The sequence below is a fragment of the Geotrypetes seraphini genome, chromosome 2 (genome assembly GCF_902459505.1).
Source record: "Geotrypetes seraphini chromosome 2, aGeoSer1.1, whole genome shotgun sequence".
In the NCBI taxonomy this organism is placed as follows: domain Eukaryota; kingdom Metazoa; phylum Chordata; class Amphibia; order Gymnophiona; family Dermophiidae; genus Geotrypetes; species Geotrypetes seraphini.
Window position 1 is genome coordinate 449,474,174 of NC_047085.1, and position 26,728 is coordinate 449,500,901.

Below are 26,728 nucleotides of genomic sequence, written 5' to 3' on the forward strand. Positions count from 1 at the left end.
TGAAAGGCCATGGGGAAGATGGGGGGGAGAAGGACATTGAAAGGAAATGAGGAAGAGAGAGTAGGGAGAAGACGCTGGCAGGGAAGAAGACAGATGCCAGACTATGGGGGGAGCGGAGAGAAGAAGATGGGTGCCAGACCAATTTGGAAGGGGGAAGAAAGGGAGAGGTACAGTAACAGAGCAAATGGAAGATGCAGAAGGAAGAGAGACAGTGAATGGAAGGAATTGAATGAGAACATGAGGAAAGCAGAAACCAGGCAACAAAGGTAGGAAAAGAATTCTATTTCTTTTTTTTGCTTCAGGATAAAGTAGTATATTAGTTGTGTTGATAAAAATTTATAAACATTAGAGGCTCTGGTAGAAACCCGTTTACAAAGTATGTATTCTTCCCAATTAATATTTTCAAATTAATAAAGTCTTTTTGCTTATTTGTAAATGGGTTTCTACCAGAGCCTTTAATTCAGTAGCATAATTAAATGAAATAACTATTTCTGAAGTTTATAGGGACGGGCGGGGACGGAGGGGATTCCTCGCGGGGACGGGTGGGGACAGAGGGGATTCCTCACAGGGACGGGTGGGGACGGAGGGATTCCTCGCGGGGACGGGTGGGGACTGGTGGGATTCCTCGCGGGGACGGGTGGGGACGGGTGGGACTTTGGCGGGGACGGGTGGGATTTCTGTCCCCGCGCAACTCTCTAAGTTCAAGCAGTCTGTTGCCTGAGGTGAGAGATGGTGGGGTCAGGGCTAGCCCATCCATTAGGCAAGACTAGGCAATTACCTAGAACAGCAGGGTTTTTTGAGAACTGCAAAGAGCAGTTACAGAACTAGATGCACTAAATGGGATCAGTAAGACCGTGTGGGTCCACTCTGATCTGATTTTGGCCAATTATAAAAGTGCTATTGATGCACAAAAAATTTTGCATGCAAATGATTTGTGCAGAGGTATGTCATATTCCTCGTCTTCCAATTGATCACTGAAAGCGACTCTCACACATGCGCAGAGCTGGCAGTGAAAGCCTGAACAGCCGAGATGCAGGAAACCTTTTTTTTTTAAAATGGGCACAGATGCTATGTGTATGTTATGTATAATATCTGATCCATTAAAAAAAGAAAAAAAGCCCCTTCCCCCGCCAATGGCGTCCCTTCCCAACAAACCGGCACTGGGAACCAACCCTCCCCTCGGCGCCAGTGAAAATCAGCAGGAGGGATGATCACTCCCTCCAGCCATGACAACCCCTCCCCCCAGTGTGAGAAAAAATTGGCAGGAGAGATGTCCACTCCCTCCTGCCCTGATGAACCCCCCCCCACATGAGAAAAAATTGGTAGGAGAAATGCCCACTCCCTCCTGCCACTGGATGCCCCCCCACACCAGGTGCTACCCCTTGACCCATCCCCTACATTCCCTTCTTCCCTCCCCCCAAAAAAGACAGAAGGGATGCCCATGCTCTCCTGCCACCAGATGCTCCTCTGAACTCCCCCCCCCCTCTCCAGTACCTTTGTCTGAAAAGATCAGGAGAGAGACTTTGTCCCTCCAGCTCCAAGTCCTGCCAATCCAAAATAGCAGGAGGGCTTTTTTCTTTTTTTAATGGAGCAGATATTGTGCATGTGTAACATACATACAGCATCTGTGCTCATTAAAAAAAAGGTTTGTTATGATATAAGTATTTTTGTATCAGTGGGACAGATAAGTGACCGGCCTTGACCAGTCACATTTTTTTGGATTGCTAAAAGCAATCACTTTTTTTGTGCATCCAGAAGCCATTTAAGAGCATCAACTGCTCTGTTAGTTTACATGGCATGTCAATATTAATGACCTTATTTGCATGGCTAGATCGGAGAATGAGCGATCCTTCAGAAAGCCACATGATGAGCCGTTTTCTGCATCAGATCTTCAAATCTGATCATTGCTAAACCAGTCAAAACCGGTTTAGCGACGATCGTTTGAGGATCACTGGCTTTAGTGCATCTAGGCCACAGTCACATCAAAATAATAGATAGTAACAGTATTCAAAGAACTATTAGCATATATGTTAACATGTTTTATTTAGGATATTTGTGTGATGATTATGATTTTTTAGTTTAATTATCAAAGTCTGGGGGGGGGGGGCTGCAGGCTAAGACTCTGAACATTAATTGAGGGGGATATAAGGCTGATTTGCCTAGGGTGCCCACTACCTTTGCACCAGCTCTGGAGGAGATCCCTCTCCAGAGCCCCCAGTCAGGGAGCAGGAGGTCCCCACATCAGAACACTGGTTGGGTGGATACCCCAAGAAGAAGAAAGTGACATATTCCCTCTCTGTATAATTAATTTAGAATAAACTTTGCAAGTGCTGTATATACAGTGAAATTTGTAGCAGTTTATTTGTTTAGGCTGGGACTCTAATGTAAAATATATCATACACTTGTATACTGGACCAGAATGGTGTTAAATAAAAATATATATTCTACACAATACAAAGGAGATGCAAATGCTCATACACCAAGAGCAAAAAATAAAAAAGTGATAACCACAGCATAGGTTATAACACCATAATAAAATTAGTTATAATGGGGTTGATATTCAGAGGCATTTACCTGGAAAGCAAGTCCCAATAAGAGGGATATGTAGCAGCACTAAATGGACAGTGCTGCTCAATATTTGTTCTGACAACCTTCTCACTATCCACTATCTTTCCCTCACCCTATTCTTTCATTCAAAGTAACATAGTAAATGATGGCAGATAAAGACCCAAATGGTCCATCCAGTCTGCCCATCCGTACCCTCTCTTTAAATTACTGATTTAATTTAAATTGCCCTTTTTTTCTAGATATTTCTGAGCCAGAAACCCAGAGGTCTGCCTGGGTACTGTGCTTAGGTTTCATCTACTGAAGTCTCTGTCAAAGCTCACTCCAGCCCATCTAAACCATGCTCCACATGGCTCAAGCTTAGAAAAAGCCCAATTGCAGAGCACACATAAGAGAGGCACTGATTGTTAGGCAGCCCAACAAACAGCGTTTGGAGATCAGGTTGAATAGGAGAGGCGATAGTGAAATCCCATGTGCCAGAGTAAGCAGGGGAAGCATCGGAAGGTGCACAATTTTTCTCCCTTGTGCCCTGTGCAGCTGCAGCGGTTGCACATACCTTCTTTCAGCTCTATTCTGAAAGTTTTGGGAGGGCTAGCCCATTACTACTCAAACTACACTGGCTATCTGTGAAAAAAATAATTCACTATGAGCTAGCCTGTATGATTCACAAGTCCATCTTTGGAGAAATCCAGCAGACTAGTAGCCAGCATGCCACACACTTTCCTTAACTCAAGGACCGAAAAGCGATTTAAAATACCATTTCCATCCTCTCAAGGAGTATGGCGAAACAGGATGTTCAACTCCACCTACGAGTTCCTAGGGCCACATATCTGGAACAGCCTACCTGCATATCTGCGATGACTTCCTACACATTTGCTGTTCAAGAAAAGACTAAAAACATATCTCTTCCCCCAGTAGATTCTACTTCTTCCCAGCCCTCTTCATCTCACAGACTGTCATCTCTTAACTAATCGGACAATATTGATCTCGCTTCTCAACAATACTTTATCACAAATGTAACCCATCTTTCTGTAAGCCGCAGTGATTCCCTGTTGAAAATTGTGGGCTATAAGAAGTTGTATTGTATTGTAAAGTTAAACTCAAGCACCTACCAATTTGGCTGTGTAGCATTCAAAGGTACTTGGCTATATATTTTGAAAACTAATCTCATGAACCAATTCCTCTACAGTATTTAAAAAGAAAACCAAAATTTTTGTAAGAAATATTTTCTTATTGCAAAGCAAAATAGGATCATGGCAGTCAAAAGATAGCTTTATCAATGTTTTTCTTCAGTATTGTCCCAGTGATTTCCTCACTGACATATGTTCACCAAGAAACCTGAAACACTTTTTCTACTGGGGTAAAACTTACATGAAAAAATCCCAAAGTATTTGCAATAACTAGGGTTAAAAGATTAGTTTATAATCAGTTTACATGATGATATATTGGTATCACTGTACCTACAGACCACTTTTCTTCCATATAAAAATATTTTTATATCCGATTTTTCTTTTTCTCACAAACCCAATTCATAGTCCCTCAAGTGATAAACTAGGAGGATGGTATATCATACACAATGGATAATTGTCACTGCATAGGACCTCTCATAACGTATGTTATCCCAAGTTCACGTTCTGTTCAATTTTACCAATAATCATTTATACCATTACCTCCATCCCATCCTTATATTTATGTTTCTATAATTATTAAATGTGTGTGCTTCAATGTCAATCAAGCTATTACATAAATAAACTATTATATACTTTATATTGCATCTATTATGTATTTTCTCAATTAACAATATAATTCTGTTTTTCAAATCAGCAACACTTATCTTAAGCAGCGTACTGCTGGTCCGGCGTTCTAAGTCAAACATCCCAAAGTATGGCATAAGTTATAACAATGGTTCTATTTTATATAAAGGGGCTCCACTTATTACAGTGTTGAACATACAGCAAAAATGTCATTATTTCCATTTAAACAAATATACAAACTAAACACACACATTCTACAAATTATGATACAGTAAGTTTACATTTCCCAATGCAGAGATTATGCAAACAAACCAGATGTATGGAAGATCATTGTTCAGGAGGTATCGTGGCACTGTTTTTCACAGGACCAGAGACATAAAGAAGTATTTGAAAGGTAACATTTATTCATTTTATAGAAATGTTTTCAATTTTAGTCATTCAAGAACTGTAGCTGTAGTGAAACATGGTTCTTTTATACAAAATTGTACTTGTAAGAACAAACTGTCCTCTTGTCAACAATAAGCCTGCCAGCAGGTGGCAACATAGTAGGCTGTACAGTATACCCTCGTGAATTGGCGGGTCCGATTCACGGTCTCAATAATTTGCGGTTTTTCCCTCAACCAACTTCTTTTTGTGAACAGGATTGAGCGCCGGTTTCTTTTTTGTTTCTGAATGGAAGCGACAGCTAAGGACGAGTGATTGGGTAGGCGCATGTGTATGGGAGAGAGAGGAGAGAGCATCGCGATAATATCCAAAGGTGGGCACTTCAGTTGAAGAGGTTGAAAGAACTGCATTTGTTTGGTTGAAGCAGTAGTCTGTTTTGTGTCAGTGTGCACCTACCGGTTTCCGGCTAGTACTTCGTTTCTCTGGGCTCCAGTTCCTGCCTTCTCTTGCTCACTACCTGGGAATCTCGGGGGTTGTGTTCTTTCCCCTCCCTGTTGGATCGCCCCTCTGCCGCCAACCAATCCTGATGTACTGATTACAGTACTCATCCGATATTCGCGTTTTTTCAACATTCGTGGTCACTCCGAGAAAATAACCCCCGTGAATTTTGGGGAAGTACTGTACTTTGGTAGTCACTGATTTTCAGAGCTGAAACAGTTAACTGTGAGATTCTGAGACAGTGAAGTGAGCTAGCTGAGCTAAAAGAAGAAAAAAATGCTTTTAAAAGCAATTGTATGAAGAGATCTGGAGAGATTGGGTCTGTCTGAAAATGCCTATTTGAAGTTGAGATATGCACAGGGCAGCAGAATGCCTTTTTTGTTTGGAGGAGCCCAAGCTGTGCCCCAACCCCATTTCATCTGCACCCCAACCCGAGCGTCTCTTCTTCCTGTTACCCCTTAGTACACAAATATGTCCCTGTCCCCGCAGGAACTCATTTTCCCTGCCCCATTCCTGTAAGCTTTGCCTTAACCTAGGGTTACCATATGACTCCAGAAAAAGGAGAACAGATTGAGACATCTGGGCTTTACTTCCATTGAAAGCAATGGTAACCCTAGCTTAACCGCACAAGCCTCGAACACTTATGATTTTAAAGTGTTTGAGGCTTGTGTAGATGAGGATGAAGCTTGCAGGAATGGGGCAGGGACAGGAAAAGAACTTGCGGGGTCAGGACAGGAAAATGAGTTCCCACGGGGACATGGAAAAATTTGTCCTCGTGTCATTCTCTACCCCTTAGTCCCCCACCCCCCCTCGGTGTCTCCATCCAACAATGTCTCCAAGATTTCTCTCCTTCCAGACTTCTCGACTTCCCTGCCCTGGTGCCTAGTACTTCTCTTCTGCCCTATTTCTCAGTCTCCACCCCCATGGTATACAGTCTCCTTTCTTCCCTTAACCTTTTCAGCATTTCTCTTTTCCCCCTTCCTCCATGGTCTCCAGCATTTCACCTCCAGCATTTCTTTCCTCTTCTTCCCCACTCCCAAATGGTATAGTAATGGGGGGCAGAGAGGTGGACCACTCCGGGTGCTGTCTTCGCAGGGGGCGCTGGCGCCTCATCTCCTCTCTGCGTACCTCATTAAATGTTCACCAGCACGAGCAGCATCTTCTACTTACTGTTTGCAACAGCCTTGGCTTCGTTCTGATGTCACTTCCTCATCACAGGACCAGGTAGAAGATGCTGTTTGTGCTGACAAACATTTCAAGAGATAAACGGGGGTGCGTTCAAGCAATGGGGAAGAGTGGGGGGCACAGCGTGGTAACGCTAAGTGCCACCGCCCCAGGCGCCAACCTCCTTTGCTACACCATTGCCCCCCTCTCCCTCTCTCCAGCACTTTTCTTCTTCCTCCTATGCAAATTGTTGATTTATTCCCTCTTTCCCATCCCCTTACCCCTGGCAGCAGCACTATAATTTGCTTCACGTCTAGCCAACATGGAGTCTTGAGCATCTGCACAAACTCAAGGCCTGTTGACTTCCAATCCATCCAAACTTCCTATTTAGAGGGGACAGAAGCCAACAGGCCTTGAGCATGTAAATATGCTCAAGGACCTGTGCCAGCTATCTTAGATATTGTTTTGTTAAGCAAATTGCAGCTTCATTGCCTGGAGAGAGAGGTAATAAATCAAAACTTTAACTGGGAGAAGAACAAATTTGCTGTATTCCACCGAAGCAATAAGTGATGAAGGAAGGAAATTTTTAGTGGTGCTATGGCACATGTGGCTCCCCACCCATTCCAGTACCAATGGATATGGAATTGGAAGCTGACAAAGATAAACATACTAGAAGAATAAGAATGGTCATCTGAGCCTGCCCCTCAGTTAGTGGATAACTGAGTTAAAGTTGCTGAGATATTGAGAGGTTTACAGGATCTTGGAACAGATCCTGGAAATTACTACTACTACTATTTATTATTTCTATAGCGCTACCAGATGCATGCAGTGCTGTACATTAAACACGCAAGAGACAGTCCATGCTCAAAAGAGCTTACAATCTAATTATGACAAGCATAAAAGACACAGGACAAAGAGTGAATCAGTATGTGCTGCGCATGAAAGGAAATACAAAGGGATGAAGAGGTAGAGAGAGTAGGTGGTTACAGAGGGAATGAGAGACATATATAGTATATTACAAGTTGGAAGGGTTAGGAGCTAAACGTAGCTTCAAAAAAGTGGGCTTTGAGCCTGGATTTGAATACCGCCAGAGATGGTGCCTGGCGTACTGATTCAGGTACGTTGTTCCAGGCATGCGGTGCAGCAAGGCAGAAGGGGCAGAGTCAGAAGTTGGCAGTAGAGGAGAAGGGTACAGACAAGAGAGACTTACCCGAAGAATGGGGTTCCCAGGGTAGGGTATAGGGAGAGATAATAGAGGACACATATTGAGGAGCCACACAATGACATAGATTTTGCATTGTTTTCAATAAATATTTGTTTTGATTTTTTTAATATATCTTTTTATTTTTCTTGTATCAATCCATCTCTTTTTTTAATCTAATATAGTAAAACCCATCCATGGAAACTAATTTAGTCAGTAGCCCTGAACTACTGTTTTTCATTCTTATTTGAAAACCATAAACTTCATTACCATTAGAGTAAATTATTACTAAATTTGTAGTGCTTCTTTTTTTCTTGACTGTGTTGTCTCATAAATTTTTACTAATTATTTTGTGAATGTAAACCTAATTGCACAGTTTATTATTTTGTGTTTTTCATTCTCTTATATGCGAAGCCCAATTGAGGGGGAATGTCCCATATTCAGACATAGATCCTTTGGAAACATTAATCAAGATTGGTCCTAATATCAGACACCTCGCTTTAAATTCCAGAACTCAAGCAGGTAATATGTGGAGTATATATTATAGCAAGGTAGGAGAAAGTGTTAGAGTTTCTAGCAGCTCAGCAATTACTACAGTGTATTTCAGAAAGAAGGGGCTTTGGGTTCAACTTCAGAACCATGAATATTAATCCTCAATCAGTTCAGGGATGGAAAAAGTATATTTTCATAACATAGTTCCTGAGAAAAGGTACATTTTAATTTTTAATGATTTATTCTTGTTGGTCTTTGTGGCTTTATAGAATTATTTATTCTAAAACTATTACATTTTTATTGTTATTGTTGTTGTACCTCAGGGTCAATTTTACTAGTGCAGATTTTGTTGCTTGATAGATATTAGTGCAGACCCATGCTAATCACTGTCGAATGTTAAAAACCAGTCTCAATAGTAAAACAACAAAACCAAACCGAAAACCATGCTAGCTGCTAATGTGGATAGGGTGGGTCTGCAGCATGAAATAGGTAGAAATAGGACGTGGCCAATTTAATACCATTATAATTTATTTTTAAAAAATCTTTAACAGAAATGGTGTTAAGTGCAGCTGTGCAACTGGCAAGCTGTTGATGTCACCAGGATCTATTTACCCACCAATCTGATTAATCCACCTCCCACCACTATGATCAAACACACTCCAATAACAAGACCTCTCGATCAGACAAACCACCCTTCAAATCAACCTCTAACAATTTGATACCCCCCCATCATTTTGATACCCCTCCATCATGATCCGAACACCCAACCCTAATCTGATCTCCCCCATAAAGGCCCCTTCTCCTTGATCTGATCACCCTCATAAAAGATCTCTCCTTTGAGCAGAGCCCCCTTCTGAAAGCAATAATCTCTATAGCCCAACCCCCGCATCTCCCTGATAATCTAGTATAGGGCTACCAGATTTTCCTTTGGGAAAATCAGGACTCATGGCCACGCCCCCCCAGGACCACCCAGTTCCGTCACTTTCCCACCCTGTTTTGCCCCTAGACGGCATCCGCGCATGCGCAGTCACAACACAGTGATGTCACACGCATGTGTGCCCCTTCCCGATGCAATTATGTCGGGAAGCTGTTCAAAACCTGTACCAAGTGCTGTGTTTTGAAAAGCCATCCATACCCCCGGACATGTCTTCAAAAGGAGGACCAAATTAATAATTTATTAGATAACCCAGTGGCATTATCCTATGATACTGTGATTTTTGGTATGGAAATGAGAGCAAAAAGTCAGATTTCTGCAAACAACAATAAATTGTTACTTATAATGACTGGGGTTGCCATTCAGCAAATTACATATAATTGGAAGAGACTAAATTACAGTTTTTGGTGGAATTCTTTGTGCCATATTTATAAAATGGAAAGATTTATTGCAGTACAAAGAGGGTATTTCAAGAAATTTCAAGATGTGTGGAAACCATTAGCAGAATTTTGTAAGGATTAGTTGAAAATGTTTCCCTTTAATGTATCAATTAATTTGGGTAGGGTGAGGGATATTTTATTAATATGTTTTTTATATGATTATGGAATATATGGTAGGGAAGGGGGAGGGATAAAAATTTATGTACTGTACAAATGATAGAATGTAAAATTATATATTTATTGTTAATGTGATTGAATATATATATACATTTAATGTAATTTTGAAAATGAATAAAGAATTTATAAAAAAAAAAAAAAAAGGAGGACATGTCTGGGGAAATACTAACCCTAGTTTACATTACATTACATTACATTACATTACGGATTTCTATTCCGCCTGTGCCTTGCGGTTCTAGGCGGATTACAATATAGAAAATATCTGGGACATTCCAGTAGAATTACATTTCAGGATAGGAGTAAGTTACAGGAACAGTGAAGAGTTATGATATTACAATTTCACAGAAGATATTACTTATTACAGAAGATAATACATATAGCAGAAGATAATGCATTTTACAGAGGTAATACATGTCAACTCGATCAGTTAAGTCAGGTGTAGAGTAGAAGAGTTACAGTACATTCTTGATCACAGACAAAGAGATAATATGGATGAGTGATTTCGATCCAGATCAGGAGTGGTCCTCCTCTCATCCCTTCCCAGGACTGACCTCTAATAATAGTCTTGTAGTACTATCGCCCCTAGACAGGGATCAGATTGGGAAGGGGGGGTGTTCAAGTTGGGGCCTGTATGGAAGGATTGGAATAGGGAGAGTATTGTGAGGATGGGGTTTGAGAATGGGCAAGATTACATCAGGGAGTTTGCCTGATCAATGAAGTTCTTGATGAGCAGGTATGTGATTGGGATGGGAGAGGATGTTCAGGATGTGTGCTTGAGTGCGCGTTGCCTGACTGGGATAAGGGCAGTGATGTTCCTTTTCTGGATTAGATTATGTGCCTCGCCAGAGCAAGCCACATCATACTGGTATTACAGTGGGTCAGTGCTGCATTGGCGGATAGTATGGGTGCCCCTGCTTACTCTTCCAATTTACATAACACAATGCCCATGCAGTTGCTGTCTGCCCTCTGTGGTGAAATCAGGGCAGATTCTGGGCATACCCCCTGCATTTAGGGGGAAATTCTAGAAACAGTGCCTAAAATTAGGTGCAAGTAGGCACCCTATCAGCGCCTTAATTTTTTCATTTCTTTCAGAACATAGTTTATTATAATATTGAGGTAGGATATCCCAGGTTGTATTTTATTATTTGTTAAGATGGATAGAAAGCACAGTTATATACCGTAACAGGTGTTATCCAGGGACAGCAGGCAGATATTCTCACTAATGGGTGACTCACCGACGGAGCCCCGGTACGGACACTTGAAAAGTGAATTGCAACTTTAAGTTTAGAAAGTTCATGATTAGCCCGCACCGCGCATGCACGAGTGCCTTCCCACCCAACATAGGTCCCTCAATTAATATAAGCCAGCTAAGAAGCCAACCAGGGGAGGTGGGTGGGTTGGGAGAATATCTGCCTGCTGTCCTTGGATAACACCTGTTACAGTAAGTAACTGTGCTTTATCCCAGGACAAGCAGTCAGCATATTCTTACTAATGGGTGACCTTCAAGTTAACTAGAAAGGGATGGAGGGAAGAGTTGGCCTTTAAGAAAACTAATTTTGCAAAAATGACTGGCCGAAGTGCCCATCCCGTCTGGAAAAAATCTCCATACAGTAATGTGAAATGAAAGTATGAACTGAGGACCAGGTGGCAGCTTTGCAGATTTCCTCAATAGGAGTAGATCTGAGGAAAGCTGCCATAGCACGGACTTTGTGAGCAGTGACATGACTCTCCAGAAACAGTCTGGTCTGAGTGTAGCAGAATGAGATACGGGTAGCCAACCAGTTGGATATTGTACGTTTGGTGACAGGATGACCCAACTTGTTAGGATCAAATGAGATGAAGAGTTGAGGAGATGTTCTATGAGGCTTTGTCCTGTCGATGTAGTAGGCCAAAGCACGTTTACAGTCCAAAGTGTGGAGCGCCGTTTCTCCTAGATGAGAATGAGGCTTAGGGGAAAAAACTGGAAGAACAATGGACTGATTGAGATGAAAGTCCGAAATTACTTTCGGTAGAATCTTAGGATGCGTGCGCAGAACCACTTTATCATGGTGAAAAACTGTGAAAGGTGGATCTGCGACCAACGCCTGTAGCTCACTGACCCTCTTGGCAGAAGTGAGGGAGATGAGAAAAACTACTTTCCAGGTGAGACATTTGAGATGAGCTGTTGCCATTGGTTCATTTGGTGGTTTCATCAACCTGGAAAGAACTACATTAAGGTCTCAGATGACAGGTGGAGGCTTGAGAGGTGGTTTAACATTGAAAAGCCCTTTCATGAATCTGGAGACCAGTAATGAGCAGTGAGAGGCTTTCCCTCGAATGGCATGTGAAAGGTTGTAATAGCACTGAGATGGACTCTGATCAATGTAGATTTAAGACCAGACTCAGAGAGATGAAGGAGATAATCCAGCACCAATTCCAATGACAAGGAAGCTGGATCATGATGATGACGTAGACACCAGGAAGAAGACTGAGTCCACTTTTGTTGATAACCCTGTTGAGTTGCCAGTTTCCTGGTAGCGTCGATAATAGTACAGACAGGCTGAGAGAGATGCAATGATGTCAGCCCGAGAGATATCAAGCTGTCATGTGTAATGATTGCAGGTTGGGATGAAGAAGGGCTCCTTGATGCTGTGTAAGTAGAGTTGGAAATATTGGAAGAGGTATGGGCTCCCTGGTGCTGAGTTGAAGGGAGAACCAATGTTGTCTAGGTCACCGAGGAACTATGAGTATCATGGTGGCTGACTCCTGCTTGAGTTTGAAAAGAGTTTTCAGGATGAGAGGAGTGGGAGGGAACACATAGAGGAACAACTGCATCAAATCCAGAAGAAACACATCTGCTTTCAGGTGGTGAGGAGAGTAAAGCTTATGGCAGAAGTGGGGCAGCTTGTGGTTGTGGGGAGCTGCAAATAAGTCCACCTAAGGAGTGCCCCATTGTGCAAAGATGGACTGAAGAATTGTCGAGCTGAGTGTCCATTCGTGAGGCTGGAGAATTCTGTTGAGGTTATCTGCCAAGGAATTCTTCTTGCCCTGTATGTAGACTGCTCAGAGAAAAAGATTGCAGGTGGTCGCCCAAAGCCAAATCTTTTGAGCCTCTTGACAAAGGGGAAGAGAGCCCGTGCCTCCTTGCTTGTTGATGTAGAACATTGCTACTTGATTGTGTGAAGGAGGAGAACTTGGTCGGTCAGGAGATGTTGAAAAGCTTTTAGTGCTTAATACATCGCTCTGAGCTCCAGCAAATTGATGTGAAATTTGCATTCCTTGGAAGTCCAATAATCCTGTGTTTGAAGGCCGCTCATGTGTTCTCCCCAGACGTAGGTAGAAGCATACGTTGTGAGTACCTGGTGATGCGGAGGAAGATGGAAAAGAAGACCTCTGGATAGATTGGAAGAGGTCATCCACCAGTGGAACGACTGCAGAAAAGATAGTTTACAGAGATATGCTGCGAGAGCGGATCTGTCGCCTGACACCACTGAGAAGCTTGGGCCCAATGAGGAGTGCAAAGGTGCAATCTGATTAGTGGGGTGACATGAACCGTGGAGGCCATATGGTCCAGGAGAACCATCATGCGTCTCGCAGAGATTGTTTGTATACATCTATTGACAGAGATGAAGCAAGGCAGCTAGGTGGTCTGGAGGAAGGAAGGTCCTCATGAGGGTAGTATCCAGAATAGCTCTGATGAACTGAAGACGTTGAGTCGGTTGGCGGTTGGACTTTGGGAAATTGATTTCAAAGCCCAAGGTTTGAAGGAAAGAAATAGTGTGAGTCGCCTGAGACGATGAAGTCTTGATCAACCAGTCCAGATAGGGAAACACCTGAAGACCCTGGAATCTGAGGGCTACTGCCACTACAGTTAAACACTTCGTGAAGACTCTGGGAGAAGATGCCAGGCTGAACGGAAGAACTTTGTACTGGTAATGACGACGACTGATTTGAAAGCGAAGGTAGCTTCTGAAAGCCGGATGAATTGGTATATGTGTGTAGGCTTCCTTGAGGGCTAGAAAACATAGCCATTCGTTCTGAGCCAATAGGGGATAAAGGAGGGCAAGAGAGAGCATTCAAAACTTCTATTTAATTTTTTACTCCTTTTGGAATCATTTCTAATATTCAATTTGCTTTTTTGACCACCATCATTTATTGAGCATTAGACTTCAACAGATGATCCAAAAATCCTTTTCCTAGATAGTAATGCCTAATGTAGAATCCAGGATTGTACTGTACACAAAGCATACGAGTCCTTACAAATGAGTTAAGTCCCCCAAATTGCAAACTGTTGCAGAAAGATCGATAATTTTTCTACAGCTCCGCCTCCTTCCTCAATGGTACTGCCTCTCTTCAGTTTTTCTTTCTGCAAGTGATTGTTTTAAAAACTACATGAACCAATTTCTCCTTTCATCCTTGGTCCTTTCTTCCATCTGTGAGGGAGACCAAAGAATAGCAACCAGACAAATTCAGGTTAAAACAATAAGGCCTTATGGAGCTCTTAGTGATTTGCTAATTGACAGAATCCAAACCAAGAGTTTCCCTGAGCCATGGGCTGCAGGCCATTTTATTAACTTCATGACATCATTTCATTATTATTCATATGTAAGTTAGTACAACTTCCAATTACATTACAATTACTTCATTAAAATCCAATGATAAATTGCATATGACTGACTACATGGCCGATCTATATTCAAATTAGGTTACTTCATGTACAAAGCTCTCTATGGTATCCTACCAAACTATGAGACTGAATTATTTGAGTTCACTCGCCCCCCCCCCCCCGACCCGCCTTTTGCACTCCAACTCCATCTTTGCCTACCCCTCCCTGCTAGGAAAACCTAATAAAGCCTATGGGGCTCATAATCGAAAGAGAAAAACGTCCAAAAATCGGCCTAAGTCGGCACTTGAACGAACATTTCTCAAAAACATCCAAGTGCCGATAATAAAATTGGGTTTTGGATGTTTTTCTAAACGACCTAGGCCTTCATAGTGCCGCTCGACGTCCAAAGCTAAATGGGGCGTTTCGGGAGGCGGGTTGAGGGCGGGAGTTGGGTGGGACATGGGCCAGCTTAGACTTAGTCGTACAGCATGTATAACCGAAAGTTTAACAACAGAACCTAGACGGAACTTGGACGTTGTGACTTAAACCATGTAAAACATGGTCTAAGTCACAGAAACCCACCTAAACTCACCAGATAAGCACTGAAAACACATAACACAGACCACCACACACTACCCCAGTGATCACCAACCTCCCCACCCCCATAAAAATTTTATTCACAACTTTAAATTTCAGCCTCCAGACCATCACCTGGCTGCCTGGCATAGGAACGCCTAGTTGTCCAGCCCAAAGGCAGCTTAAGCCCTTGTAATCACTGCATTGATACTTAGCATGTGCACTCCCAAAACCCTTTTTTACTGGCATATAAGTTGCTCCTGCAGCCATAAGGGCTATTGGGGTGGTAGATAAGTGGGTCTAGGGCAGGGATCTCAAAGTCCCTCCTTGAGGGCTGCAATCCAGTCAGGTTTTCAGGATTTCCCCAATGAATATGCATGAGATCTATGTGCATGCACTGCTTTCAATGCCTATTAATTGGGGAAATCCTGAAAACCCGACTAGATTGCAGCCCTCAAGGAGGGACTTTGAGATCCCTGGTCTAGGGGATTCTGGAGGTGGTTTTAGGGGCTCACTGTCACCTATAAGGGAGCTGTAGTGAGGAGAAGCCATGGCACCCTTTTTGTGAAGTTCACAGCAGTGCCCTGTAAGGTACCCCACTATTTAGGTGGCATGTCTGGGTGTGCAGTCCATCACTTAGCAGACCCCTCCCAAGTCCAACAGGGCTTGCTCTAGGCGTTTTGGACTTTGACGGAAAGTTGGACGAAAATGTGGTATAAAGATGGACGATTTAGTGGCTTGGACGATCAGATCGGCAGGACATATAATTAGACGATTTTCGAAAGTAAAAAAATGTTGGACGTATCTTTTGAAAATGTGTCTTAGGCTCTTTTTAACTTTGGACGACTTGCGAGATGGACGTAAACGAACATAGACGTACCTTTCGATTATGCCCCTCCATGTGACTAAACTATGGTATCAAGCAGCTCACTAGAGCCAGAAACTACCGTATTTTCACGCATATAACGTGCTCATTATACACGATTTTTACAAACCAAGTATAACCATGCGTGTTATATTCGTGAGCGCGTTATGTAATGTAATGTAATTTATTTCTTATATACCGCTACATCCGTTAGGTTCTAAGCGGTTTACAGAAAATATACATTAAGATTAGAAATAAGAAAGGTACTTGAAAAATTCCCTTACTGTCCCGAAGGCTCACAATCTAACTAAAGTACCTGGAGGGTAATAGAGAAGTGAAAAGTAGAGTTAGAGGAAAAATAAAAATAAAATAAACATTTTAACAAGACAGCATTGATCTAAATACTTTGGAAGGTAGAAGAGAGGAGAGAAAGGAATAGAAGCAGAAGGGGGAGCCGTTGAACAGTAGAATTCTGGAGAAATTTAAATGATAGAAATAGAACAAAACAAAGACAAAAGGCAAAACAATAGATAAGATTAAAGATAAATCATAAGCTGGAAAGAAAAATAAAATAAAACTTTGTCTTCAATCCACGGTTTCAGACGGCTTCTGACGTCAAAGAAAGGGCGGGACCGCCGGAAGAGGAAGCAGCGTAGACACAGGGCTAAGAGAAGGGACAGGACCGCCGGCAGAGGAAGCAGCAGGATGACGGTAGGCAGCTTCTACATGATGGGGGGGAGGCTGTGGGGGTGCGAGCGGTCCTTCGGGGTGGGGGTGCGGGTGCGTGTTCGAGCGCGAGCGGTCCTGCGGGGGGGTGAATCGGACGTCGGAGGGGGGCATCAGGCTTTCAGGGTGGGTACAGGACTTCAAGGGGGAGAGGAGAGTCGGGGCGGGCTAAAGGAGAGTCGGGCTGGCCAGAGGAGAGTCGGGGCGGGCTAAAGGAGAGTCGGGGCGGGCTAAAGGAGAGTCGGGCTGGCCAGAGGAGAGTCGGGGCGGGCGAAAGGAGAGTCGGGCAGCGACGGGAGAGTTGGGGCGGCATGCGCGGTATAGGGATGTGCGCGGTATATAAAAATTTATTTACATAAATTACAGTTTCCCGCGCGCTATACCCGTGTGCGCGTTTTACACGGGTGCGCGGTATATGAGTGAAAATACGGTATTCTCCATTATTGAGTAGTCTTTATCATGCTTGCTTTTCAGGCAAGGATTAAAAACATATCTGTTCAATAAATTCCTAGTTGAGCACTAAACCCTGTGCCCTCTTTGTACGTCTCTCATTCTCCTCAAGACAAAGGAAAGTTCTAAATATGACTCATTCCTGCCTTACCATATCTATATGTGTACTGAGATCCAATTTCTGTTTATTTTTTGAGTTATTATATAGCCTCACCTGTATTGCATTTGACTAACTTGCCATGATTCTTTTTCTACGTTCTTATGTTACTTGTCTTTGTACCCTCTCCTCTTATGTACAATCCTCTATTTAACCCCTGTTAACCACATCGAACTTCATGGTGTATTGTGGTATATAAATAAAATTTTATGTTATGTTATTTTGCCACTAGATCCATATTTGGGTCATTGGTCATGTGATTTCTTGTCATTAATAATTTTCCCTAACATTAGCAACTCTATAATGACATAAATCACGCACTATTGGTTTCACTCCTGTCAGCATTTTACATTTAGATTAACTGATATCATTATTTATTTAAATGCATTGGACATCTTGTAACAACGTGTTAGCTTAGAGCACAGTGACCTGTTCCCTGTTCTAGGACACATCTATTACCCAATCTTATAGGAAGTAGCAGCTGGCACAAAATATCTATTTAAAAACTTTAAGTAACAGCTTGCCAGCAATTCTATCCAAGCAATATTATTTTTTTAACTGTAACTCTAAAGCATTTCTATATCATTCAGCTTCATTTTTATTATCTATCCCAGGCAAGGGGTATCTCACACATATTGGGGGTATGGGTCCTCCCTATAACCTACTTAATACTATTATTGCTATCATTAGCAAGCTAAAAAGTGTCTTTCTGATCTGCTCTGAGAAGTTTTTATTATTTTGGGGTTATTTTAAATAATTTTGAGGCTTACGGTGTTCATAAGGACCCCAGTGGCCCTGGGGCAGCTCTGCCTGGGAGATGACAAAGACCCTTTGATGAGCTATCTACTGCTGGCAGGGCAACCATAAAGGAACCTGTCTAACCAGCCTGCATTAACAGTTAAAGAACACAGAGATCATTCACCTGGAAACAAGGTTTGCCTCTGATTTATCAGGCATTTGAGTACAGGCTGGCCCTGCAGTGGTCTTGGAGGGATTTGACAGGTGCCGGCTGCATTTTCCTCCCCCCATCGCAAGCTTGCAGGTTCTTGGGAGAATAAGGTCTCAGTCTGGCATCAGCTCAACTGGCAACCTGAAGACTGAAGGGTCCTGGACTGAGGATTTACTTGTTTGAGGCAAGGGTCTTCTCCACTATCCAGCTGCAGTGAGAGCTGAAGCAGACTATATCACCAGCATAGCACAGTGAGTAAGGCCATTACAGCCTATGGAAAAGTGGGGGTGAGGGGTCTAAAATATCAGTTTTGAAGGTTTCTGGGGCTAGATATATGGTCCCCCAACTCCAAAATTCCCTTCCCTGACTTTTTTTTATAACTTGCTGTAGCTTTCCTAGGCTGTTTTTTGGTGCCAAAATGCTGCCATGTCGGTCATCTTGGATATCCTGATTTCATTTAAAAAGCCTCTATCTGCCTCAAAACACCTCAATTATGTTTAAAATCAATTATTATGGACTCCTGAGACTCTTCTACCTCTGCATCATGCCAGGTTTTCACTGGATGGTTGACTGAAGAGCATCTATGTGCCATGGTGTATGTGAGGGGGTGAGGGCCTTGGACATAGTCACCTCTGGTACCTCTAGGGCTGGTGAATCACAGGGGGCTTGTTTGCTAAGAAGAAAATCCTTCTCAGAGCCCTTAGAGAGTGATTTGGCAAAACGTAAATGCAGGGACACCAGAGAGCCCAAGAGATGACAAGGTGAGTCCCTGAAGGGGACCGTTGGACTTCCTACTCAGGGCTTTACCCCTGATTTTGTAAGTCTTATGAGGATAGCTTATTTAAATTGTTGGGATCTATCTGTGCCCACAAAAGGCACATAAGGCTTTCCCCAGAGGAGGTCTCCAATTTGGAACCAGAAAACCAGTCAGAGAAAGACTGGGGGGTCGGAGTCTATGCCCCAGAATAAATCTTAAATTTTAGGAGATTTGGGGTCTCAAGCAGAGACCACTTGTCATGAGACAGTGGTGGCAATTTATCAAGGTGAGTACCTGTCAGTGCGCTACCTCTTCAAGTCTACAGAACTTGCTAGAAGTTATTACGGATTCCCTGTGGAAATTAGATCTGGTAGCTCCGCAGACCTCAGCTACACAGATCTCTGTTATTAGCATCTCTAAAACTCAGTCTGTTTTTTTTTTTTTTTTACCATGGCATCCTGACATTACTTTTGCTAGTCATGGAGCATTGGGAGACTCCAGAGGGCTCCTTGTGGATCGCTAGGACAATGTCCAAGCTTTATCCTATGGCTCCTGAATCTCAGCAGCTGTTTATTCAGCCTAAAGTAGATTCCTTGGTAGCTTGGTACTTCCCTGCCTAATGAGGGAGGTATCATTTTAAAGGATGCATAGGATCGCAAGGTAGATGTCCTCAAAAGATAGTTTAAGGCCTTGGCCTTGGGAATCAAGGTGGCTGCAGCAGCCTCATTCGTGGTGCATGTTTGCCATACCAGAATTTGTTAGACTCCCTCAATAGATGATGTTTTAAACCAGCTAGTGATGGCAGGAGTTGACTATATATAGCAGACGCTCTGTATGAGCAGGTTTCTGCTTAAGCCATCTCTGCTCGTAGAATGCCCTGGATCAGGCAATGGGTGGGAGATTTGGCTTCTAAAACAATGCTGAGCAGGCTCCCTTTTAAGGGACAAATGCTGGTTGGTAAGTGATTAGATGATGTTATGGCCTATGTGGCAGACTGTCACCCTAAAGCTTTTCCTGACAGCATACCACAAGCCCCTAGAGGATTGGGTTGAGCAAATTTTCAAGGCTTTTGCCAATTTCTTTAATATTCAGAAAAAGCTTCTATCCAGAAATCATATCAAGAATCTAGACAGAGTTATGGAAGCATTAGGCAACCCCAATCCTCTGATTCTTGCACCACAACGTCCTCCAAGAAATCCCCTTGACACTAGGTCAATTGCCATCCCTCCATAGATAGGTGGGAGGTTGTCATCTTATGGGGAGGCTTGGGAGCTGATTTGCTCAGACCGCTGGGTGCTGGACACTTTTTGAGAAGGTTACAAGCTGGAATTCTGTCACCATTGGTAGATGACTACACCAAAGTGTTATTTGTTTAGCTATTAGCAAAGTATGTTAAATTTCTGTTATTTTTCACAATAAAGTACAGACATTGAAGTTTCATTTAATAAAATATTGCTATATTTTTTGCATAAAATGTTTTTTTATTATTATTATCTGTTGATAGGAGAATGTTTTCCTATTCTTTTGTAGGGTTCTAAGGAATCCGACCCCACTTGTAAGGAGACTCTAGTGTTCTTTCTGTACCGATTTATTGTTTTTTTCAATAAAACAGACTTGACATAAACTGTCCTTTTATCAATGTATCATTGCTGAGTGTGGAAACAAAAGTTATAGTTATAATACCAATAAATTTGTTCCATTAAGCAAAAATAATAGCAAATGGAGATTTATGTAATCAGTGGCTTTGAGGGGCCCCCAGGCTGGGCTTTAAAATGTTTTAAAAATTATTTTCTGTTCAAGCACAATAAAATTTATGGGCAAAACTTCAATTCACACAGTTTTTCCAACTTCAGGGCTCTGATTTCAATAGTTCTATCATTTTTGCAGGCTAGACTCAAAAAGGGTCTAGCAGTTGGGTCTCTCAAAGTTCAGGTAGCTGGCCTGTCATATTTTCATTCATATATAACCAGATTCTTGAATGGAGTGCTCAGACAACATCCTCTGGTAGGTCAAGGAGGTGGAGTTGATTTGCTGGGTCCATTATATTCTGTATATTTTGACAAGGGCAACAATTAGTGAAAACAGTATAACTGACAGGCTGTAGAGCAGTAGATAGCATTGTACGGTAACAGAAAACCCAATAAGAACATAAGAATAGCCTTACTGGGTCAGACCAATGGTCCATCTCACGGTGGCCAATCCAGGTCACTAGTACCTGGCCATACCCCAAGGTATAGCAATATCCCATGCTATCAATACAGGGCAAGCAGTGGCTTCCCCCGTGTCTTTCTCAATGGTGGAAGACCCTACACGGTCCGTGTCTTGGTTAATAGAATAAATTAGAAAAAGCTAAGGTGAAGAATTAAAATATAAAAGAATAAAATAATGCAATAAAATGAGGCGTGATGTAAGGAGAAGATCCACTGACCACATGGAAAAAGATATATGTGAAAAATAATGATTTTGAATATAAACTAAGGTGCCTAAACTCCCTTTGCCACTGACATCACTGGAGAGCTTACTATCCTACTTCTAACCACAAACTATGCCCCGCTAACAATGAGTGCAAACAATCTAACCCTTTCCTACTTATACTACCCTCATGTAACCTTCCTCATAAAATCCTTACGTTAACAGTATCAGAAGCTACTGAAACTTCCAATGATATAAAACAATTGCATACATATGTGTGTAAAAGCTAATATTCTACATGTTTAAGTGTATAATGTGAATGTAAAATATGAATACCTAGGTTAAAGAATTGCCCTTTACCTTTTTTAATTGGAATTTATGAATTATATTTTATTCCATTCATTTTTTTTTTCATTTAGTGTGTGTACATGCATGTATATATATATATATATATATATATATATATATGCACTTATGGACACTGTTTGAGTAGGACTGATAATGGTCATTAGAGCTTGAATGACTTGCCAAAATATGGCATGCTCAATAATTATATCTCTTTGAACTGTGGAACTAGTTCATATTCCTGATTGTCCTCCCTTTTTTCAAACTTACCGTATTTTTCGCCCTATAAGACGTACTCACCTGTAGAGGAGGAAAACCCAAGGAAAAAATTTCCCACCGCCCTTCCCTGTACTTCCTCTGTTGGACAGTCTTATAGAGCAAAAAACCCATAGGCAGCACAGGCACCCCCTTCTCCCCCCCCCTCATCCCCCCCCCCCGTAGACAGCACAAGCACCCTCCGTAAGCAGCCTCCCGTTACCTTTTTTTTTTTTAAGTCCATTGGAGCTTTCCTGTCTCCCTTGCTGGATGGCTGTTCTGTTTGAGCAGAGCGGCGCAGAAGGCAGGTGCGTGCTGTTCGCGTTCCTGCCTGGTCCAGCACCACTCTCCGATTGGCTGCCGTCAGTTCTCGGAGTATTTTGTTCAATTTTGGAGGCCATATATCACAAAAGACATCAAAAGAATTGAGGTGATTCAGAGGAAGGTGACAAAAATAATATGGGTCTTGTGCCAAAAGTTGTAATAGACACTAGAGAAAAGGAGAAGTATGGGTAATATGATATAGATGTATAAAAACTTGAAAAGTATCAAAATGCAAATTGAGCTTTTTCATAGACATGGAAGTGGTAGAACAAGAAATCATTAATTCAAGTTGCAGGGTAGAAGACTTAGGAGTAGTGTCAGGAAATATTTATTTTAAAGAAATGGTAGTAGATACCTGGAATGTACTCCCATGGGAGGTTGCAAAGACAAAGATGGTGATGGAATTCAAGAATTCGTGGGATAAACAGCGGAATACTATATAGAAAAAGGATGAAATCCAATTAAAGCAAAAGATAAATGGCCTCATAACTGGAATGAGCTTTGATGGCAGCTTCAGAAGTTGGGAAGTAAGACCAACGCCAGGCAGACTTCTATGGTCTGGATCCCGTAAATGGCAAAAACAGATCACAGTGAGGGGAAGGGAAGCCAGTCGTCCCCCTCACTGCATTGAGAACAGCCTGCTCCATTTTTCTCCGGTGGAAAGCCCCATCCACTTCCTCCTCGGGCAGCCATTTTGCCTTCCTGCCTTTTAAAGAGCTCAAATCCAGCACCGGGCCATCTTCTCTCCAGCACAGTGAGGGGAAGGGAAGCCAGTCATCCCCCTCACTGCATCGAGAACAGCCTGCACCATCCTGTCCCTTACGTGCAGCATCAAGCTTTTTCAAAACCTCAGCACCAAGCTTGCCCAGCTGACTCCACACCAGCTGACATTTTACCTTATTTCTTCATGGGAGATTCTTCATGCTCCACCCTGTCTTTCGCGTAAGCTTCTAGCTTTTTTAAAAGCTCAGCGCTAAGCCTTCCAGCTGACTCCACACTAGCTGACATTTCATCTTACTTCGGCGTGGGAGCTTGTTCCATCCTGTCTCTTACATGCAGCACCAAGCTTTTTTAGCTCAGTTAGTTCTATGTTTAAATCTGTTTTATTTATTTTCACATCAAAGATCAAAAACACTTTGATACAGGAAACTAAATATACTCAAGAAATTATTATCAAATCACAAATTCCCAGTACAATGATCATAGTCCACATTGGGAGAGAGTAAAGCCATACACAATCAAGGGGAGTTGAATTAAAGGAAAATTATACTCGGTCATATTAACATATGCCTCAAAAATACAGGGTTCTTTTGGTTAATTACATTAAGGCCTAAGTAGTTGGAATTATAGAGGGGTCGGGAGCCTTAATGGCAGCCTTTCCTTCCAAGAAAAATTGCAATTGTTCTGGGTCATAAAAGATATACTTATTTGTTTGATAGGTAATACAGCATTTACAAGGAAACCTAAGTTGAAAGGTTGCTCCCAAGGCCAAAACTGACTGACGAAATGTCAGAAATCTTTTGCGTCTAAGCTGCGTCCACTTTGAAACATCAGGAAAAATTGCGATTTTGTGATTGTAGAATTCAACACTTTCAGTTCTATAAAAAAGACGAAGAAGAGCTTCTTTATCTTGTAAGAAAACAAAAGTCACTAACAAAGTAGCTCTCGCTGAAATTTCAATCCGTGAGGATTCCAACATCCCAGTGAGGTCTAGTTCTCCGGGATGAGTAGTTGTCTTATCCTTATCCTCTTCAACTATATTAAGATAGTATAATTTTTGCAATGGTGGCATATTGGTCTCTGAAAATTTTAGAACTTAAGTCAGAAAAGAATGAAAAAGTTTTCTAGGAGATAATATTCTGGATACAGGAAAATTAAGAAATCTCAGGTTCAAATTTCTATTGGCATTTTCTAAATTTTCAATTTTCCTGATCAATAAGTTTTTATCTTTCATTTGAGAGTTTGATGCAAGTTTTATTTCAGACTGTTTTCTCAATGTGATCCATTCTAGTTGATTGTTGTTGAATTTTCCCTTCACAATTTTTAATTTGAACAGCAGTTTGTTGAGTTGAAGAAATAAATTGGGAGCATACCTGATGAAGGCTCTCCATGGCTCCCCATAACGCCTCCATATCCACCACTTTTGGCTTGATCAGGGGTTTCAGAGGTTGAAGTGGAGAAAATACTCCATTTCCCACACTCGTTGCTCCCTGAACGCCTCCTCCTCCTCCCTCTGCCGTTTGCTGGTAACCCGGCATAGCTCGAACCACCTCCGGGGTCAAAGGCAGCACCATCGGGTCCGGTGGAGATTCATTCCCCGACGTCTCTCGTTGCCTCACGGGACTGCCTGACATCGTCCCGGGACGGGGAGGGATTGCAGGGCCAAGCGGGCTCAGCGAAAAATCACTATCCGGCTCCGAGGTCTGCCCCCCTCGGAGAACGGATTCGCCCAAACCAAAAGGAACAGCAAAAGCTGTTATTGCTGTCTGGCGTATTACTGAAGAGGCAGAGGAAGCCTGGAGATCGCTCCTCTGTTTCCCCCTACATTTCGGCATTCCTGTGCTGCAAAAACAGGTAAGAAAATCTCGAAGAAGAAGAGTAAAAACGCCGATAGAAGGGGAGCCTCTCACAGCACGTCTGTCCCTGATGCCATCTTGGCTTCCCCTCGCTCAGTTAGTTCTATAATTCTCTCCACCCATTAGCTGTTAGACTGGACTTTGTGATTTCTGTTAATTTTCATTATGAAGTTACCTCTCTGGCTTCTCTCTTTCTCTATGTTTTAATCCCACTCATTGTGCAAATTCTCTCTCCCCCAAGGTACTTGGCTTCAACAGTAATAGTTTGATCTGTCCTGGTCTTAGAATTCCCGTATTGGTGCATACTAGAAATTATTCTTCTAAAATACCTTTCCGGGATGTCAATTATGCCTCTCTAAAGCCTGTACCAATTACTAACTTGTCTAGTCTAGCCTCTTACTCCTGTCCCGATAATATATTGCAATGCCAGATCAGTATGCAACAAGGTTCAAATACTAAATGACCTACTAGGGGATCTTGATCCTGGTTTCTTGTGCATTACTGAATTGTGGATTGCAAAAGATGGTTTATTTATTCAAAATGATCTCTGTTCCCATGGCTATCGAGGTCTTTTCTTTTCCAGAAACTGCCAGAAAGGAGGTGGTTTGGCACTGCTCTATAAATCATTTTTTGATGTACAGCTTCTTGAAAAAGGTAGCGATGCATCACTAGAATATATGCTAGCTACTGTTAACAATGAGCTCTCCTGCCACACATTAGGTATTCTCTTATTTTATTGTTCCCCATTTCCTTGGAATAAATCTTCTGAACTAGTATTCGAGACCACAACAATTCCAGACTATTGATTATTGGTGACATTAATCTTCAGTTAAATGATAACGCTAATAAAGATGCTATTGAACTCAGCAGATTTCTCATCTCTCTGAGTTTTCCTCCTCTTAAGTCCACTCCAACTCACAAAAAAGGGCACTCTCTCAATATCATTAGCTTTCTTGATCTTACCGATCATAAAAGTTTTAGTTGAGGATGTTCATTGGAATCAAGTTCCATGGTCTGATCACTTTCTGGGTGCCTCATGTCTTCCTGTTTTTATGTCCCATCCTGGGGCTCAATCTGGTACTCCAAAACTTATTACCTTCCGGAAGAAAATTGCGAATGAACAATTTTGGACCCAATTTCTCACAGTATGCTTTCTCCCTCAGGCCTGATGCCTCAGAAGTCCACTGGCACAATTGGGTAAACCTTTCTGAGTCCACTTATTGTTCACTAGCTCCTCTATCAACTGAGACGGTTTCTTACTCTCATAAGGCTCCCGGGTACCTTCCTTATCACAGAGAACTGAAACAGAAATGCTGAGCACTGGAGCGTAATTGGAAAAAATCAAGATCTCCTACTGACAGACAGTCATGGAGGGATAGTTAGAATCAGGTCTTATAATGCAACATTAAAAAAAAGCTAGGAAAAATTTCTACAGTCATAAAATTATCAGATCCAACAATCACAGTAGCACCTTGTTTAACATCTGGTGCTCGTTAACTACAAACAATGACTTGTCAATCAATACACCCTTCCTCCACAGTAGCAGATGACTTAGCAAAATTTTTTAATGAAAAGGCTGCTTTTATAAGAGACTCTTTTCCATCATTAGTTTCTTATAATTCTCTGGTGTCAGGTGATACTAATCCAATCGCAATTCCAGCAGATAGAATCTGGACAGCCTTTGAGTGTATATCTAAGGCCCAGGTCGCAAACCTATGTCATAAATATGGCAAATAACATTTTTGAATTAATTGTTATTTTGATTTTTGTTCTTGTGAGACTAAATAAATTAAGTTATCCCAGGACAAGCATGCAGCATATTCTCTCACATGTGGGTGACGTCCTCGCATGTGGGTGACGTCCTCACATGTGGCAGACAGCCTCGCAAGCAGACTTGCTTGTAAAACTTAGAAAGTTTGCAACTGCTGCACCGCGCATGTGCGAGTGCCTTCCCGCCCAACGTCGGGCATGCCTCCTCATCGTCTCCTCAGTTCTCAGTTTTCCACCGAGCCGAGAAGTCCTCTTTCGACGCTCTGAGTTAGACTTGGTTCTACTTGTGCCTTCTCTCACCGTGGCTTCTGTAGTTTTTTCTTACAGGGTCGTTGTGTCTTTTGCACGTTTTCATTTCTAAAAAACCCAATT

General features: G+C 42.2%; 1 protein-coding gene across 7 annotated transcripts in view; it reads left to right on the top strand.

Annotated features, from left to right (window-relative positions):
* CCDC7 (coiled-coil domain containing 7) overlaps window positions 1-26,728 on the top strand; it is a 730,660-nt gene that overhangs the window by 634,149 nt on the left and 69,783 nt on the right. For all 7 annotated transcript variants that reach the window (XR_004538163.1, XM_033931492.1, XM_033931495.1 and 4 more), the window contains 2 exons: window positions 4,615-4,713; window positions 7,981-8,088. Coding sequence is in view for 6 of the 7 variants with exons in the window: in XM_033931492.1 (XP_033787383.1) it covers window positions 4,615-4,713; window positions 7,981-8,088 (207 nt within the window). In the remaining variant the exon portion in view is untranslated. The remainder of the gene's footprint in view (window positions 1-4,614; window positions 4,714-7,980; window positions 8,089-26,728) is intronic.